The sequence below is a fragment of the Anomaloglossus baeobatrachus genome, chromosome 4 (assembly GCF_048569485.1).
Source record: "Anomaloglossus baeobatrachus isolate aAnoBae1 chromosome 4, aAnoBae1.hap1, whole genome shotgun sequence".
In the NCBI taxonomy this organism is placed as follows: domain Eukaryota; kingdom Metazoa; phylum Chordata; class Amphibia; order Anura; family Aromobatidae; genus Anomaloglossus; species Anomaloglossus baeobatrachus.
In genome coordinates, this window is record NC_134356.1 from 185,344,323 (window position 1) to 185,364,273 (window position 19,951).

A 19,951-nucleotide genomic window follows, 5' to 3' on the forward strand; every position below is an offset into this window, starting at 1 on the left:
ACGAGGAGGATTGGGACTTGGCTGAGGGCCGAAAGGACCGAAACCTCGATTATATTTTCCATTGCTGAGGTCTCTTCGGTTTGGACTGGGGTAAGGACGAGTCCTTTCCCTTGGAAGCCTTAATAATTTCATCCAATCGCTCGCCAAACAATCGGTCGCCAGAAAACGGCAAACCGGTTAAGAACTTCTTGGAAGCAGAGTCTGCCTTCCATTCGCGTAGCCACATGGCCCTGCGGACTGCCACCGAATTAGCGGATGCTACCGCTGTACGGCTAGCAGAGTCCAGGACGGCGTTCATGGCGTAGGACGAAAAAGCCGACGCCTGAGAAGTCAAAGACGCAACTTGCGGAGCAGAGGTACGTGTGACCGCATTAATCTCAGACAGACAAGCTGAGATAGCTTGGAGTGCCCACACGGCTGCAAAAGCCGGGGCAAAAGACGCGCCCATGGCCTCATAGATGGATTTCACCAGGAGCTCTATCTGCCTGTCAGTGGCATCCTTGAGCGATGAGCCATCTGCAACTGATACTACAGATCTAGCCGCCAGTCTAGAGACTGGAGGATCCACCTTGGGACATTGAGCCCAACCCTTAACTACGTCAGAGGGGAAGGGGTAACGTGTGTCATTAAGGCGCTTAGTAAAGCGCTTGTCCGGAAATGCTCTGTGCTTCTGGACAGCATCTCTAAAGTTAGAGTGATCGAAAAACGCACTCCGTGTACGTTTGGGAAACCTAAACTGGTGTTTCTCCTGCTGCGAAGCCGACTCCTCTATAGGTGGAGTTGGGGGAGAAAGATCTAGCACCTGGTTGATGGACGCTATAAGGTCATTTACTATGGCATCCCCTTCAGGTGTATCAAGATTGAGAGCAACGTCAGGGTCAGAGCCCTGAGCTGCGACGTCCGCCTCATCCTCCAGAGAGTCCTCAAGCTGAGACCCCGAGCAGCGTGAGGAAGTCGGGGAAGATTCCCAGCGAGCCCGCTTAGCCGGTCTGGGACTGTGGTCCGTGCCGGAGTCCTCCACGTGACACCTAGGGGCCACCCCGGGAGCACGCTGCGGCGCAGGCCGAGAGGGGCCTGGAGGCGATGATCCAACAGTGCCCGGGGCCTGTGTAAGGACCGGTCTGGACTGCAAGGCTTCTAGTAGCTTGGCAGACCATTTGTCCATAGACTGAGCCATGGATTGTGAAAGTGACTCAGAGAGTTTCTCAGCAAAAAACTGCAAACTCTGTCCCTGCCACCTGGACAGGGGAAGCAGACGGGTCTGCCTGAGCAGAGGGTCCCACTAGTGCCCGAGGCTCCGGCTGAGCAAGTGCAACAGGGGCCGAACATTGCTCACAGTGAGGGTAGGTGGAACCAGCAGGTAACAAAGCCGCACGAGAGGTACAGGTTGCAAAATAACCCTTTGCCTTAGCGCCCTTGCTCCTTGTGGACGACATGCTGTTGTCTCCTAGGAGAGTGATCACTGAGGGTATATAGCCAAAAGCAAAACAACTCGGCCGAACAGAGAAAATATATACAAATATAAATATATATATATATACTTCGGCACCCTAGGGGGACCAGCACCGGGTGACCGGTGTGGCTTACCGACCGCCCAAAGTGGTGTGTGTCCACCAGATTCCCTGCCTTGGGTCTCCCAGAGCTGCAGAGCTCGTTCCTGAAATCCTCCACCGGCAGAATGTGTTGTAAAAATGGCTGCCGGAGCTCTCAGGGGAGGAGGGAGCCGTGGGCGGCGACTAGTAAAGTGCGGGAATCTGGTGCCCCACAGTGATCAGTGAGGGGGGGGAGGAAACCTAAAGTATGCTCCAGCCCTCACTGCCGACGTCAGGTCGACCGTCCCGCCCTTACCCCTGACTGGCAGGCCCGGGGGCGGGAGTTATGGTACTAGGCCGCATGAAGCCGGGGACTAAATTTAATACCGCGGCCGACAAACAGGCGCGGAAGTCCCGGTCGTCACAAAACCAGCAGCAGCTGCAGCGTCTGTGAAACGAGCGCTCCATGCACCGTCCCCATGGGGACACAGAGTACCTTTAGATGCAGGGCCCTGTCCCTGATGATACAAGTCTCCTGTCCGGCAGATTCCCACAGGGGCTGCGGAGGGAGCCCGGTCCCAGTGAATGGATGACCGGTTAGGATCCCACTTCTCCCAGAGCCTCTAAGGGATGGTGAAGGAAAACGGCATGTGGCTCCAGCCTCTGTACCCGCAATGGGTACCTCAACCTTAACAGCACCGCCGACTTAGTGGGGTGAGAAGGGAGCATGCTGGGGGCCCCTCTTTTCTTCCAACCGATAAAATCAGCAGCTGCTGCTGACTAAAATGGGAGCATGAGTGGATGTGTGCCTCCTTCCACACAAAGCATAAAACTGAGGAGCCCGTGATGCACGGGAGGGTGTATAGGCAGAGGGGAGGGGTTACACTTTTTAAAGTGTAATACTTTGTGTGGCCTCCGGAGGCAGAAGCTATACACCCAATTGTCTGGGTCTCCCAATGGAGCGACAAAGAAAAACAAATCAGTTCAGGCAGAGAGGGAAGATTACTGCTGTAAACGCACGGCAAGACGCGTTTCGGCTATACTTTTATCATTGCCATAATTAATGGGAGATGGGGAGTCTGACTCACTCGATAGTGGGTAGAGCACTTGGGCTGCTGCTGCGATCAGCCACTTAGTTTGTGGTAGATGTTGGGTTCGACTCACTGGAGAGTGGGCAGAGCAACTGTGCCAATGCTGCAATCAACCATGTGGATCGAGGTATATGGTGGAACTGAATCACTGTATAGTGGACAGAGCACTTGATCTGCTGCTGTGATCAACCATGTGGTTCATGGTAGATGGTGGGTCTGGCTCACTGGAAACTGAACACAGCACTCAGACCGCTGCTGTGATCAGTCTTTTGATTTGTGGCAGATTGTGGGTCTATCTCATGGGAAATTGAACACTGCGCTTGGGCCGCTGCTGTGATTATCCATGTGGTTCACGATAGCTGGTTTACCTGACTTCTTGGATAGTGGACAGAGCACTCGGACCACTGCTGTGATCTGCCATTTGCTTCATCGTCGTAGATGGTGGATCTGGCTCACTGGATTGTGGACAGAGCACTCGGACAGCTGCTGCAATCTGCCATTTGATTCATTGTAGATGGTGGGTTTAGCTCACTGGATAGTGGACAGAGCACTTGAACAGCTGCTGGAATCAGCCATATGATACGTGGTAGATGATGTCTCTGGCTCACTGTAGACAGTGGACAGAGTACCAGGCTGCTGTTGGCAGAGGTAAGCGCTTCACAGCTGCGACACCATAGTTGAATCAGACAAAACTGAACAGAGTAGTGGCCCAAGAGAGAAGGCACATACTGTGCCTGCGTCTGCAGGGGCTTACATGCCGAGGGCAAGGGAGCAGGGTAGTGTAGAAGAGAGGAAGGCAAAGGCCCGAGACTAAGTTTTAAAAAAAAAAAATTTATGGATGTGGCCTAAATCGGCACAGGGGGAGATTAAGTGTCTGGGAAGAGGAGAAAACAGGTGAAGGTTAGGAACCCCTGTTGGGACACTTTCTCTCCCTAAACTAAACAAATACGGGAATTCATATATACAGTTATAAACCAGGAGCCTAACAAGGTGCTAGGACCTAGAGACAAGATATAATACCGGTCCTGAAGGCCCCTAAATCCTTCAGATGTCCCAAGGACTGTTTGTCAGGCGGCTGGAAGGAATCCAGTCCGTCTTCCCTCCTTGAACGTCTAAGGCAAGCAGGCAGGGGTATGATGGTAAAACCAATCTGCATGGCAGCGCCGAGATACTCTTGATGTGTTAGAGTGGCAAGTTCCTGCCGGATAGACCAGAGAGGGTACGATGTGAATCAGACCACACTGTTCTCTCGTCTCTATGTGGGATTACAAAGTGAGCGGTTAAAGTCTGTTGCCCAAGTCACAAGCTGTATCTGAAGGAAAAAAAGAAATCAGTAATAAAAAACATCAAATCTAAGGTAGAAACGGGTCTGACTGCAGTACTGTATCTGCCTCCTATGGACAGTAAGCTCAAACTTATCAGCTTGGCTACGGTGGGGGGGTATCATACTAAGAAAGAGTAAACTATTGTTCTTGCCTAGTGTCAGCAGCATACACCCATATGGTTACGTGTGTCCCTGATAACTGGGTGTCAGACCCTGGCTGATCACACATTGATGACCTATTCTAAGGAAAGGCTATCAATGTAAAAGTAGTGGACATTATCTTAAAGTGATAACATTAAGATAATAAACTATTAATTACAATTATAAGTATAACCCCTTCATGACCGGCTGATTTTGTGCTTTCCGTTTTTTTTTCGCCACTCTTCTTCCAAGAGCCGTAACTTTTTTATTTTTCCATCAATATAGCCATGTGAGGGCTTGTTTTTTGCGAAACGAGTATTACTTTTAAACGAAACCATGAGTTTTACCACATAGTGCACTGCAAAACAGCAAAAAAATTCCAAATGCAGAAAAATTGCAAAACAAATGTGCAATTGCACAATTGTTTGAGATATTTTATTCAGTGTTCACTATATGATAAAACGGATGTCAGCGTGATTCCTCAGGTCGGTGCGAGTTCGTAGACACCAAACTTATATAGGTTTACTTTTATTTAAGGGGTTAAAAAAAAAATCTGAAATTTGACCCAAAAAAATGGCAAACGTTTTGTGCCATTTTCAGCGACCCCTAGCATTCTAATTTTTCGGGATGTATAGCTCATTGACGCCTTATTTTTTTGCGTCTCGGGCTGACGTTTTTAATGGTACTATTTTTGCACAGACGCTACATTTTGATCGCCTGTTATTGCATTTTGCACTAAATTTGCAGTAACCAAAAAACATAATTTTGGCGTTTGGAATTTTTTTGCTACTATGCCATTTACCGATTAGATTAATTGAATTTACATTTTGATATATTGGGCATCTCTGAACACCGCGATATCAAATGTGTGTATATTTTTTAACCTTTTAATTTTCAATGGGCGAAAGGGGGGGGATGATTAACTTTTAGGGTTTTTTTTAATTTTTCTAAACTTTTTTTTATTGTACTAATCACCCTACGGGGCTATAAGGATCAGCAGTCTGATCGCTCATTCATTTCTCCCAATTAGAGCAGCACTGCTCAGATTGGGAGAAATGCTCATCTCCTGTAACCTGCAGTATTCGGCTGCTAGTTACAGGACCTGAGTCAGAGTCATCACATCTCCCTGTGCTACCATGACAACCATCGGATCCACGTGATGACGTTACGTGACTTCCGGTGGTAGCCGGTGAGAAAAGCTTTACCGCGATCGCCATTAAAATGGCACTGTCACATTTTGACAGCGCCATTTAACGGATGCAAGGCACACATGTCAGCTGTATAAATCAGCGGACATGTGTGCGAATTCCTACCTGCAACCCGCAGCAGCAGGTGGGGATTAACACTATGACTGCTAGGACGTAACTTTAGTGCCTGCAGTGATTAAGGGTTTAATATCAATATTGGGCAGAATTAATTTCAGCCCATTGGTTCAGCCCTCCACAACAGTAGTCTTTCAAGTTTTTAAAAATACTTCTATGCTGACTAAAAATCATTAAAGGATTATTCCCATTTGAAGAAGTTATCACCTATACGCAGATTAGCTGATAACTTGCCGATCAGTGAGAATCCAAAAGCTGTGACCCCCTAAAATCCTAAGAATGGAGCCCTGTAGAGCCCAGTATGAAGGATGCGTTGGTCAGACAAACACCACAGTTCCATTCTTTCTTTATAAGAGAGCGGTGGAGCATATCCGGCTACTGCTCATTTCAGAAGGGGCTCTAGAGATCTCCGTTCTTCGGATTGGAGGAGTACAATTAATCGGACTATGAAGTTATCCTATAAATTAGATATAGGACATCATTCCATCCTATTGTAGAAGATGTGTTAATGGGTATCAGGGATTACATCAACAATTTTTGACAATTGTTTAGCTGTCCATCAACCACATAAATGCAAATCATGCTGACTCTGCTGAAATGCTCCAGAAAAATCATATACGGAAAGATATAGACAAACACGAACAATCTCCTAACATGTAAGATATCTTACCTCACACTTAGACAGGGAGAATGTGTGGCCCAGGTGAAGGCGTCCATTCATGTAGGGATAAGGAAATGTCACAAGGTATTTGCCTTTGCTGTAATGGAAGAATATAATCATTAGAATAAATAAGAAGCTGAATCTCTACATCAGGACAATGTGACTGTCTGTTCACATGTATGCCTGTGTCCTTATGGCTGGGGTCCCCCAGAACGGCATAATAGGATACAAGTGACCGTTACTGTATATAAAACATGATTACCGCACATTTAACCTCCTAATAAAGGGACAATTTGGGGTTTCTAATTTACATCATCTAAAGTCAATGGCAGCTTTCTACCTTTTTGACTTCCGTTGATCAGATATTTTGACTCCCCCTGACATAACATTAGCTATGATAATTAATTGGCCCTGAATATTTATAGCAGACAAAAATGAATCCCGTCGCTATGAAAATAAGAACAAACTTTGACAAGACCTCATGCTAAGACTTAGCAGAAAGGGTTATTAAGAAAAGGTGAAGATTAGAAAATTAAGCAAAAAATTGTCCAGACTGTCTGGTAAAGAAATTTGACGACATGTTAGGAGAGCAATGTCCGCCCTATTCAACCATTAAAAACGGGGTGGCTGATTTAAACGTGGAAGAAGAAAAAATTACGGCTGGGAAGAGGAATGTCCGAGTATTGGAAATGTTCTGGTTCTCAAAAAGGTTCCTGTGTAGAAGCTTTCTGGAAAAGTTCATGCCTCCATTTTTTACATAGTTACATAGGTTGAAAAGAAGGGAATTTTGTTTACTTACCGTAAATTCCTTTTCTTCTAGCTCCTATTGGGAGACCCAGACAATTGGGTGTATAGCTACTGCCTCCGGAGGCCACACAAAGTATTACACTTTAAAAAGTGTAACCCCTCCCCTCTGCCTATACACCCTCCCGTGCATCACGGGCTCCTCAGTTTTGGTGCAAAAGCAGGAAGGAGGAACTTATAAATTGGTCTAAGGTAAATTCAATCCGAAGGATGTTCGGAGAACTGAAGACCATGAACCAAAAGAACAATTCAACATGAACAACATGTGTACACAAAAGAACAAACAGCTCGAAGGGAACAGGGGCAGGTGCTGGGTCTCCCAATAGGAGCTAGAAGAAGAAGGGAATTTTGTTTACTTACCGTAAATTCCTTTTCTTCTAGCTCCTATTGGGAGACCCAGACAATTAGGGTGTAGAGCTACTGCCTCCGGAGGCCACACAAAGTATTACACTTTAAAAAGTGTAACCCCTCCCCTCTGCCTATACACCCTCCCGTGCATCACGGGCCCATCAGTTTTGGTGCCAAAGCAGGAAGGAGGAAACTATATGAATTGGTCTAAGGTAAATTCAATCCGAAGGATGTTCGGAGAACTGAAACCATGAACCAAAAGAACAATTCAACATGAACAACATGTGTACACAAAAGAACAACAGCCCGAAGGGAACAGGGGCGGGTGCTGGGTCTCCCAATAGGAGCTAGAAGAAAAGGAATTTACGGTAAGTAAACAAAATTCCCTTCTTCTTTGTCGCTCCATTGGGAGACCCAGACAATTGGGATGTCCAAAAGCAATCCCTGGGTGGGTAAAAGAATACCTCGATAAAAAAAGAGCCGAAAAACGGCCCCCTCTTACAGGTGGGCAACCGCCGCCTGAAGGACTCGCCTAGCTAGGCTGGCATCTGCCGCAGCATAGGCATGCACCTGATAGTGTTTCGTGAAAGTGTTTCGTGAAAGTGTGCAGACTCGACCAGGTAGCCGCCTGACACACCTGCTGAGCCGTAGCCTGGTGCCGCCATGCCCAGGATGTACCTACGGCTCTGATAGAATGGGCTTTCAGCCCTAAAGGAATCGGAAGTCCAGAAGAGCGGTAGGCTTCAAGAATCAGTTCCTTGATCCACCGAGCCAAGGTTGACTTGGAAGCCTGCGACCCCTTACGCTGGCCAGCGACAAGGACAAAGAGCGCATCAGAACGGCGCAGGGGCGCCGTGCGCGAAATGTAGAGCCGGAGTGCTCTCACGAGATCTAACAAGTGCAAATCCTTTTCACATTGGTGAACTGGATGAGGGTCAAAAGAAGGTAAGGAGATATCCTGATTGAGATGAAAATGAGATACCACCTTAGGTAGAAATTCCGAGACCGGACGCAGAACCACCTTATCCTGGTGAAACACCAGGAAGGGAGCTTTGCATGACAGTGCTGCTAGCTCAGACACTCTCCGAAGTGATGTGACTGCTACTAGGAAGGCCACCTTCTGCGAAAGGCGTGATAGAGATAACCCTGAGGACGCTAAGAGCCAGGACTCAATGGCCACACAGTTAGGTTGAGGGCCGCAGAATTCAGATGGAAAAATGGCCCTTGAGACAGCATATCTGGTCGGTCTGGGAGTGCCCACGGTTGACCCACCGTGAGGTGCCACATATCCGGGTACCACGACCTCCTCGCCAGTCCGGAGCGACGAGGATGGCGCGGCGGCAGACGGACCTGATCTTGCGTAAAACTCTGGGCAGCAGTGCCAGAGGAGGAAATACATAAGGCAGTCGAAACTGCGACCAGTCCTGAACTAATGCGTCCGCCGCCAGCGCTCTGTGCTGGTGGTTGATGCACGCGACCGCCGTGGCGTTGTCCGACTGTATTCGGATCTGCCTGCCGTCCAGCCACCTCTGGAACGCCTTTAGGGCTAGATACACTGCCCTCATCTCCAGAACATTGATCTGAAGGGAGGACTCTGTCGGAGTCCAGGCTCTCTGAGCCCTGTGGTGGAGGAAGACCGCTCCCCACCCTGACAGACTCGCGTCCGTCGTGACCACCGCCCAGGATGGGGGCCGGACGGATTTTCCCTTCGACAAAGAAGTGGGAGGAAGCCACCACTGAAGAGAGGTTTTGGCTGTCCGAGAAAGAGAGACGTTCCTGTCTAGGGACGTCGACCTCCTGTCCCATTTGCGGAGAATGTCCCATTGAGTTGGACGCAGATGAAACTGCGCAAAGGGAACTGCCTCAATTGCTGCCACCATCTTCCCTAGGAACTGCATGAGACGTCTCAAGGGGTGTGACTGGACCCGAATGTGAGAGTGCACCTCTGTCTGCAGCGAATGCTGTTTGTCCAGCGTAAGCTTCACTATCGCTGAGAGAGTATGAAACTCCATCCCGAGGTAAGTCAGTGATTGGGTCGGTGTCAATTTTGAGTTTGGGAAATTGATGATCCACCCGAACCTCTGGAGAGTCTCCAGAGCAATGGTCAGGCAGTGTTGACATGCCACCCGGGGGGATGCCTTGACTAGGAGATCGCCTATGTAAGAGATCACCAAGTGGCCCTGAGAGTGTAGGACCGCCACCACTGATGCCGTCACCTTGGTGAAGACCCGTGGGGCCGTCGCCAGGTCGAAAGACAGTGCCACGAACTGAAGGTGTTCGTCCCAGATGGCGAAACGCAGGAAGCGTTGATGCTCTGGTGCAATCGGCACATGGAGATAAGCATTCCTGATGTCGATTGATGCTATGAAGTCTCCTTGGGACATCGAGACGATGACAGAGCGGAGAGATTCCATCCGGAACCGTCTGGTTCTGACGTGTCCGCTGAGCAGTTTGAGGTCCAGAACGGGACGGAATGATCCGTCCCTTTTTGGCACCCCGAACAAGTTGGAGTAAACACCGCGACCACGTTCTTGAAGGGGAACGGGGATCACAACTCCTTCTGCCTTCAGAGTGTTCGCCGCCTGAAAAAGTGCATCGGCTCACTCGTGGGGCGGAGATGATCTGAAGAAACGAGTCGGAGGACGAGAACTGAGCTCTATCCTGTAACCGTGAGACAGAATGTCTCTCACCCATCGGTCTTGGACATGTGGCCCCCAGGCGTCGCAAAAGCGGGAGAGCCTGCCACCGACCGAGGATGCGGTTTGGTGATGCCGAAAGTCATGAGGAGGCCGCCTTGGAGACGGTTCCTCCGGCGGTCTTTGAAGGACGTGACTTAGACCGCCATGCAGAAGAGTCCTTCTGGCCCTTCTCTGACCTGTTGGACGTGGAGGAACGGGACTTGGCTGAGGGCCGAAAGGACCGAAACCTCGATTGTATTTTTCGTTGCTGAGGTCTGTTTGGTTTGGACCGGGGTAAGGACGAGTCCTTTCCCTTGGATTGTTTAATAATTTCATCCAATTGCTCGCCAAACAAACGGTCGCCAGAAAATGGCAAACCGGTTAAGAACTTCTTGGAAGCAGAGTCTGCATTCCACTCGCGTAGCCACATGGCCCTGCGAACTGCCACCGAATTGGCGGATGCTACCGCTGTACGGCTCGCAGAGTCCAGGACGGCGTTCATGGCGTAGGACGAGAAGGCTGACGCCTGAGAAGTCAAAGACACAACTTGCGGAGCAGAGGTACGTGTGACCGCATTAATCTCAGACAGACAGGCTGAGATAGCTTGGAATGCCCACACGGCTGCAAAGGCCGGAGCAAAAGACGCGCCTATGGCTTCATAGATGGATTTCATCAGGAGCTCTATTTGCCGGTCAGTGGCATCCTTGAGCGATGAACCATCTGCCACTGCTAATACGGATCTAGCCGCCAGTCTAGAGACTGGAGGATCTACCTTGGGACACTGAACCCAACCCTTAACTACGTCAGGGGGGAAAGGGTAACGTGTGTCATTAAGGCGCTTAGTAAAGCGCTTGTCCGGAAATGCTCTGTGCTTCTGGACAGCATCTCTGAAGTTAGAGTGATCGAAAAACGCACTCCGTGTACGTTTGGGAAACCTAAACTGGTGTTTCTCCTGCTGCAAAGCCGACTCCTCTATAGGTGGAGTTGGGGGAGAAAGATCTAGCACCTGGTTGATGGACGCTATAAGGTCATTTACTATGGCGTCCCCTTCAGGTGTATCCAGAATGAGAGCAACGTCAGGATCAGAGCCCTGAGCTGCGACCTCCGCTTCATCCTCCAGAGAGTCCTCATGCTGAGACCCCGAACCGCGTGATGAAGTCGGGGAAGATTCCCAGCAAGCCCGCTTAGCTTGTCTGAGGCTGCGGTCCGTGTCGGAGTTCTCACCGTGGGATCTGGGTGCCACCCCAGGAGCCCTTTGCTGTACCGACCGAGAGGGGCCTGGGGGCGATGAACTCACAGTGCCCTAGCCCTGTGTTACCGGTCTGGACTGCCAAGCTTCTAGTATCTTAGCCGACCATCTGTCCATAGACTGAGCCATGGAATGTGAGGCGACTCAGAGAGTTTCTCAGTCAAAAATGTAAACTCTGTCCCTTCCATCTGTGCAGTGGAAACCGGCGGTACCACCTGAGCCGAGGGTCCCACCAGTGCCGGAGGCTCCGGCTGAGTGAGTGCCACGGGGGCCGAGCATTGTCACAATGAGGGTAGGTGGAACCTGCAGGTAACATAGCCGCACAAGAGGTACAGGTTGCAAAATAAGCCTGTGCCTTGGCCCCCTTGCTTTCTGCGGACGACATGCTGTTGTCTCCTCTTAGAGATATAGTCAAAAGCAAATAATGCTGCCGAATAGAGAAAATGTATACAAAAAAAAAAAAAAAAATATATATATATATATATATATATATATATATATACACACTTCTGTACCCAAGGGGGGCCAGCACCTGACAACTGGTGTGGCTTACCAACCGCCCCAAGCGGTGGTGCGTCCACCAGATTCCCTGCCTGGGACTCCCAGAGCTGCAGAGCTCATTCTGAAATCCTCCACCGGCAGAAGAGATTATAACAATGGCTGCCAGCGTTCTGAGGGGAGGAGGGAGCCATGGGAGTGCCTAATAAAGTGCGGGCATCTGGTGCCCCACAGTGCTGAGTGAAGGGGGAGGAGGATACCAAAGCATGCTCCAGCCCTCTCTGCCGACGTCCAGTCGGCCGTCCCGCCCCCACCCCTGACTGGCAGGCCCGGGGGCGGGAGTACCTGGTACTAGGCCGCAAAAGCCGGGGACTAAAGTTAAAAGCGCGGCCGGCCAACAGGCGCGGTCGGCGCGGTAGTCCCGGCTCACAAACCCCACAACAGCCGCTGCGGCGTCTGTAACACCGACGCTGCCTGCACCGTCCCTAATGGGACACAGAGTACCTCATGGATGCAGGGCCCTGTCCCTGATGATATCCAGCCTCCTGTCCGTCAGATTCCCCCAGGGGCTGCGGAGGGAGCCCGGTCCCAGTGAACGGCGACCGGTTAGGATCCCACTACTCCCAGAACTGCGGAGCTCCTTCTGAAATCCCCCACCGGCAGCAGTGATTATAACAATGGCTGCCAGCGTTCTGAGGTGAGGATGGAGCCGTGGGCGTGCCTAATAAAGTGCGGGAAACTAGTGCCCCACAGTGCTCAGTGAGGGGGGAGGAGGATACCAAAGTATGCTCCAGCCCTCACTGCCGACGTCCAGTCGGCCGTCCCGCCCTTACCCCTGACTGGCAGGCCCGGGGGCGGGAGTATATGGTACTAGGCCGTAAAAGCCGGGGACTAAAGTTAAAAACGCGGCCGGCAAACAAACGTGGTCGGCGCGGTAGTCCCGGTCTCACAAACCACACAGGAGCCGCTGCGGCGTCTGCAACACAGGCACTGCATGCCCCGTCCCTCAGGGGACACAGAGTACCTTATGGATGCAGGGCCCTGTCCCTGATGATATCCAGGCTCCTGTCCGTCAGATTCCCCCAGGGGCTGCGGATGGAGCTCGGTCCCAGTGAATGGTGACCGGTTAGGATCCCACTTCTCCCAGAGCCTCTAAGGGATGGGGAAGGAAAACGGCATGTGGGCTCCAGCCTCTGTACCCGCAATGGATACCTCGACCTTAACAGCACCGCCGACTTAGTGGGGTGAGAAGGGAGCATGCCGGGGGCCCCGTGGGGGTCCTCTTTTCTTCCATCCGATATAATCAGCAGCTGCTGCTGACTAAAATGTGGAGCTCGTTTGCATGTGTGCCTCCTTCAACACAAAGCTAAAAACTGATGGGCCCGTGATGCACGGGAGGGTGTATAGGCAGAGGGGAGGGGTTACACTTTTTAAAGTGTAATACTTTGTGTGGCCTCAGGAGGCAGTAGCTATACACCCTAATTGTCTGGGTCTCCCAATGGAGCGACAAAGAAAAGGAATTTACGGTAAGTAAACAAAATTCCCTTCTTCTTTGTCGCTCCATTGGGAGACCCAGACAATTGGGACGTCCAAAAGCAGTCCCTGGGTGGGTAAAAGAATACCTCGATAAACAGAGCCGAAAACGACCCCCTCTTACAGGTGGGCAACCGCCGCCTGAAGGACTCGCCTACCTACACTGGCGTCTGCCGAAGCTTAGGTATGCACCTGATAGTGTTTCGTGAAAGTGTGCAGACTAGACCAGGTAGCTGCCTGACACACCTGCTGAGCCGTAGCCCGGTGCCGCAATGCCCAGGACGCACCCACGGCTCTGGTAGAATGGGCTTTCAGCCCCAAAGGAAGCGGAAGCCCAGAAGAACGGTAGGCTTCAAGAATCGGTTCCTTGATCCACCGAGCCAAGGTTGACTTGGAAGCCTGTGAACCCTTACGCTGGCCAGCGACAAGGACAAAGAGCGCATCTGAACGGCGCAGGGGCGCCGTGCGAGACACGTAGAGCCGGAGAGCTCTCACCAGATCTAACGAGTGCAAATCCTTTTCACATTGGTGAACTGGATGAGGGCAAAATGAAGGTAAGGAGATATCCTGATTGAGATGAAAGGGGGATACCACCTTAGGGAGACATCTTGAGATAACCCTGAGGACGCTAGGAGCCAGGACTCAATGGCCACACAGTCAGGTTGAGGGCCACAGAATTCAGATGGAAAAACGGCCCTTGAGACAGCAAGTCTGGGCGGTCTGGGAGCGCCCACGGTTGACCCACCGTGAGATGCCACAGATCCAGGTACCACGACCGCCTCGGCCAATCTGGGGCGACGAGAATGGCGCGACTACAGTCGGACCTGATCTTGCGCAGCACTCTGGGCAGCATCGCCAGAGGAGGAAATACATAGGGCAGTCGAAACTGCGACCAATCCTGAACTAATGCATCCGCCGCCAGAGCTCTGTGATCTTGAGACCGGGCCATGAATGCCGGGACTTTGTTGTTGTGCCGTGACGCCATGAGATCGACGTCCGGCGTTCCCCAGCGGTGACAGATCTCTCGAAATACGTCTGGGTGAAGAGACCATTCCCCCGCGTCCATGCCCTGTCGGCTGAGAAAATCTGCTTCCCAGTTTTCTACGCCCGGGATGTGAACTGCGGAAATGGTGGAAGCTGTGGCTTCCACCCACTGCAGAATTCGTCGGACTTCCTGGAAGGCTTGACGACTGCGAGTGCCGCCTTGGTGGTTGATGTATGCGACGGCAGTGGTGTTGTCCGACTGGATCCGGATCTGCCTGCCCTCCAGCCACCGATGAAAGGCCAATAGGGCTAGATACACTGCCCTTATCTCCAGAATATTGATCTGAAGGGATGACTCTATCGGAGTCCAGGTTCCCTGAGCCCTGTGGTGGAGAAAAACCGCCCCCCACCCTGACAGGCTCGCGTCCGTCGTGACTACAGCCCAGGTGGGGGGTAGAAAGGATTTTCCCTGCGATAGAGAGTTGGGAAGGAGCCACCACTGAAGTGACGTCTTGGTTGCAAGGGAAAGAGAGACGTTCCTGTCGAGTGAAGTTGACCTCCTGTCCCATTTGCGGAGGATGTCCCACTGGAGTGGCCGCAGATGGAATTGCGCGAAGGGCACTGCCTCCATCGCTGCCACCATCTTCCCCAGGAAGTGCATGAGGCGCCTCAAGGGGTGCGACTGACCCCAAAGAAGAGATTGCACCCCTGCCTGCAGCGAAAGCTGCTTGTCCAGCGGTAGCATGACTACTGCTGACTGAGTATGAAACTCCATCCCAAGGTACGTCAGTGATTGGGTCGGTGTCAACTTGGATTTTGGGAAGTTGATGATCCACCCGAACTTCTGGAGAGTCGCCAGAGCAACAGAAAGGCTGTTTTGACACGCCATCTGAGAGGGACACAAAGCATAAAACTGAGGAGCCCGTGAGGCACGGGAGGGTGTATAGGCAGAGGGGAGGGGTTACACTTTTTAAAGTGTAATACTTTGTGTGGCCTCCGGAGGCAGAAGCTATACACCCAATTGTCTGGGTCTCCCAATGGAGCGACAAAGAAAAGTCCATCTAGTTCAACCTTCCTCCACCAATTCAATTTTCTGGGACCAAGATGGCATCATTTTCGCTGCTTCCTTGGAGCATGAACAGCCATTCACAGAAGAATATTACACATCTCTATTAACCAAACCTCAGGACAAAATTGTGGAAATAAGAAGAGGAAAATTGTCCAAGAGCGTCTTGTTTCTCCAGGCCAACAAATCTCCTATTGCCCTACAAAAACTCAATGAAGTCGGCTTTGATATTTTCGCTCATCCGCTAAATTCTCCAGATTCAAAAACTCGAAAAATCATTGAAAGGACAAAAATTTACAACAATCAAGATGCTGTGGAGTGCTGCGAGCCACGGCAGGATAACTATTTTTACTCTAAAGGTTAACAATTACTTTTTGATCCATGCATTATATATACAGAGTGGAAAGGGATATTAAAGTATGGTAATTCTTCATAAGATGTCATTTTTCTCTAAACAAGGCCAACCATACTGCGCATCAATAGACCCTCGTATGGCTGAACTTGCCGTTAATGAACTACTCAATTTCAGAGAGTGGAGTTTATTATTATTATTTTATTTTCTACAAACTCTAAATCATTCCTGTAAAGAATTAGTAAGATATCAGAGGTGCACGTCCATTAATACGCCAGGACTTACCTGTTCTGACTGTCAGAAGCATTGACTTCAAAAACCTTTTGATTCTCCCATTGATTTTGAATATCCCTTTCAATTTTCTTAAGGAAGTCAACCTTCGCCGTTCCCTTACGTTCCTACCAAAGCAACAGATTAGCGTGAGAAGGAATTGGATATCCCAGAAAGTTACACTCAGAGCAGGATCTCACATAAAAAAAAAATCAAACAAGAGCACTAACAATATGGCCATGTTCACACGTTGAGTATTTGGTGGAACAATCTGAGGAAACGCATAATAGAATCATGGGCACCACTTCTGTATTTATCACCCACTCCTGGTGTTCACTTACAAATACTGACGTGTGCACAATTTACCTTTACTAGCCCTGATGTTATCCAGTGGATGTGACAATAAGTATGCCGAGGATCTAAGCCAAGTACCGAACCCCTTCAATGAGCTTTATGATACGCATACAGCTTTAAAGAAAATGATCACTGTATGGGGGCACTGTGTATACAACAGGCACTGTGAGAAGGGTCTTCTAACAAAGCCTGTGTAAAACTAAGAGGCATGATCGAAAGGTAAAAAAGTGTAATGGTGATAAAATGCTGCATGATAAACATTAAAACCCTCCAAAAGCAAGGAAACTTAAAAGGGTGGTTCACCCATATTTTTTTATTTTCTAGATCGATATTATATTGAGAAACAAAGTTTCTCCCAAATACCTTATGTTTGCAATAGTGCAATAGTGAGAGGCGCTACTGCAGACCGCTGTTCCCCGCTCAGTGACTCCCGGGCTCCGTGACCTCGGGGATCCGGTGATGTCACGTCAAGTTCTGGACATGTCACATCCCTGCGGCTGGCCCCAGTCTTCCTGACTCACTGAGCTGTGGGTGGTGTTTCACCGCTCATCACAGCTCAGCGGGTCTCCTGCATGCAGCGCCTTCTGTGAGGGAGGAGGGAGCTGATGGGCTGTGATGAGCGGTGAAACACCACCCAGAGCCCATCACTCACGGACACTGCAACTGGCCCCAGTCTTCCTGAGTCACTGGGCTGTGGGTGGTGTTCTACCGTTCATCACCCAGCATGTCTCCTGCTTGCAGCGCCTTCTGTGAGGGAGGAGGGAGCTGATGGACTGTGATGAGCGGTGAAACACTGTCCACAGCCCGTCACTCACGGACACTGCGGCCAGCCCCAGTCTTCCTGACTCACTGAGATGTGGGTGGTGTTTCACTGTTCATCACAGCTCAGCGGGTCTCCTGCTTGCAGCGCTCTGCTGTAAGGGAGGAGGGAGCTGATGGGCTGTGATGAGCGGTGAAACATCGCCCACAGCCCATCAATCACGAACACTACGGCCGGCCGCGGTGTCAGGAACTTAACTTGACGTCACCGGATCCCCGAGGTCACAGAGACCCGGGGGTCACGGAGCGGGGAACAGCGGTCTGCAATAGCGCCTCTCACAGTAAATAAATAAAAGCGGAGGGGTGGAGATGAGTGGGATGAACATCCCGCCCACCTCCTTCCTTCCTCATTGCGGGCGGCCGCAGGTAAGGTGATGTTCCTCTTTCCTGTGGTGTCACACGTAGCGATGTGTGCTGCCTCGGGAACGACGAACAACCTGCGTCCTGCAACAGCAACGATAATCGGGAAAGGAAAGACGCGTCAACGATCAACGATTAGGTAAGTAATTTTGATCGCTAACGGTCGTTCCTGCATTTCACACGCAACGACGACGCTAACGAGGCCGGATGTGCGTCACGAATTCCGTGACCCCAACGACATCTCGTTAGCGATGTCGTTGCATGTAAAGCGGCCTTAATCTACCTGTTCCCCCTGCTATTCCCTGGCCTCGCCACTCTGTCAATCCCTTCACTGGCTTCCCATTGCCTAAAGACTCCAGTTCATAACACTAACCATGACATACAAAGCCATCCACAATCTGTCTCCTCTATACATCTGTGACCCAGTCTCCAGGTACTTACCTGCATGTAAGCTCAGATCCTCACAAGACCTCCTTCTATACTCCCCTCTTATCTCCTCTTCCCACAATCGCATACAAAATTTCTCCCGTGCCTCCCCCATACTCTGGAACTCTCTACCACAACACATCAAATGCTTGCCTACCATAGAAACCTTCAAAAGGAACCTGAAGACTCACCTATTCAGACAAGCCTACAACCTGCAGTAACCTTCAGTCCACTATATGCTGTCCGACCACCTCCACCCTCACCTACTGTATCCTCACCCACCCCTGATAGACTGTGAGGCCTCGCAGGCAGGGTCCTCTCTCCTCCTGTAGACTATGAGCCCTCGCAGGCAGGGTCCTCTCTCCTCCTGTAGACTATGAGCCCTCGCAGGCAGGGTCCTCTCTCCTCCTGTAGACTGTGAGGCCTCGCAGGCAGGGTTCTCTCTCCTCCTGTAGACTGTGAGGCCTCGCAGGCAGGGTCCTCTCTCCTCCTGTAGACTGTGAGGCCTCGCAGGCAGGGTCCTCTCTCCTCCTCTAGACTGTGAGCCCTCGCAGGCAGGGTCCTCTCTCCTCCTCTAGACTGTGAGCCCTCGCAGGCAGGGTCCTCTCTCCTCCTCTAGACTGTGAGGCCTCGCAGGCAGGGTCCTCTCTCCTCCTCTAGACTGTGAGGCCTCGCAGGCAGGGTCCTCTCTCCTCCTGTAGACTGTGAGGCCTCGCAGGCAGGGTTCTCTCTCCTCCTGTAGACTGTGAGGCCTCGCAGGCAGGGTTCTCTCTCCTCCTGTAGACTGTGAGGCCTTGCAGGCAGGGTCCTCTCTCCTCCTGTAGACTGTGAGGCCTCGCAGGCAGGGTCCTCTCTCCTCCTGTAGACTGTGAGCCCTCGCAGGCAGGGTCCTCTCTCCTCCTCTAGACTGTGAGCTCTCGCAGGCAGGGTCCTCTCTCCTCCTGTAGACTGTGAGGCCTCGCAGGCAGGGTTCTCTCTCCTCCTGTAGACTGTGAGGCCTCGCAGGCAGGGTCCTCTCTCCTCCTGTAGACTGTGAGCCCTCGCAGGCAGGGTCCTCTCTCCTCCTCTAGACTGTGAGCCCTCACAGGAAAGGTCCTCTCTCCTCCTGTACCAGTATGTGCCTTCTATGGTTCATGATTATTGTACTTGTCTATGTACACCCCTTTTCACATGTAAAACGCCATGGAATGAATGGCACTATAATAATAATAATCTGCTACTAACAGCTGTCATATTGGAGGTTTGCGCCCTGCATTGCTGCCTATCACCAATGGGTATTATTGATCTACCACCACTGACAGACATTACATTGGGGGTCCACACCCAGCTACTCCTGTCACTAGTGGGTACTACTGATCTGCCACCACTGACAGCTGTCATATTGTGAGTCTACACCCTGTGCTGCTTGTCCCCAGTGGGTATTACTGATCTGCCACCACTGACAGCTGTCATATTGGGGGTCTACACAGTGGACTGCTCCTGTCACCAGTGGATATTACTGATCTGCCACCACTGACAGCTGTCATATTGTGAGTCTACACCCTGTGCTGCTTGTCCCCAGTGGGTATTACTGATCTGCCACCACTGACAGCTGTCATATTGGGGGTCTACACAGTGGACTGCTCCTGTCACCAGTGGATATTACTGATCTGCCACCACTGACAGCTGTCATATTGGGGTTCTCTACATTATAATGAGCTCCTCATTGATAGATGTCCAGTGTATTGATCACTGCTGTCATTATTCTACCATCACCACTCCTATCACCTATATGCAGTGCTGTAAGTATGTGACCTCCTCCACCACAACACACAGTACAATGCACCCTAGTATTATGTATGATGTGCCACTGACCGTCATGGTGTCGGCTCTGCACAGCCCAGGCTGCTACCCTTCTCTGTCACACACGTTGCCGGTTACAGAGCGGAAACCAAGACTCTTCCCTGCGAAGCATGCCGGGCATTGTAGTGTACACTTACACCCAGCACATGACAACGAACTCATGCAGGACTACAGTTCCCAGCATGCAGCGGGAAGGATGTTGCATCAGTAGTACTCTTCCCATGTCAGCCTAGCTCTCCAATCGGAACAGCCGGGGAGAACCAGAGTGCACCGCGGCAAAGGACAGTGGTTGTGTGT

At 50.9% G+C, this 19,951-nt stretch overlaps 1 protein-coding gene across 1 annotated transcript in view; it reads right to left on the reverse strand.

The window, feature by feature from the left end:
- The window catches only part of LARS1 (leucyl-tRNA synthetase 1), a 165,435-nt gene extending 145,696 nt beyond the window's left edge, over nucleotides 1-19,739 (reverse strand). Inside the window, exons 1-3 of the mRNA XM_075344601.1 lie at nucleotides 19,667-19,739; nucleotides 15,869-15,981; nucleotides 6,081-6,168 (exon numbers count right to left, since the gene is read on the reverse strand). Coding sequence (XP_075200716.1) covers nucleotides 6,081-6,168; nucleotides 15,869-15,981; nucleotides 19,667-19,672 — 207 coding nt within the window. The 5' untranslated portion in view covers nucleotides 19,673-19,739. The remainder of the gene's footprint in view (nucleotides 1-6,080; nucleotides 6,169-15,868; nucleotides 15,982-19,666) is intronic.
- Between the last annotated feature and the right edge of the window lie 212 nt (nucleotides 19,740-19,951).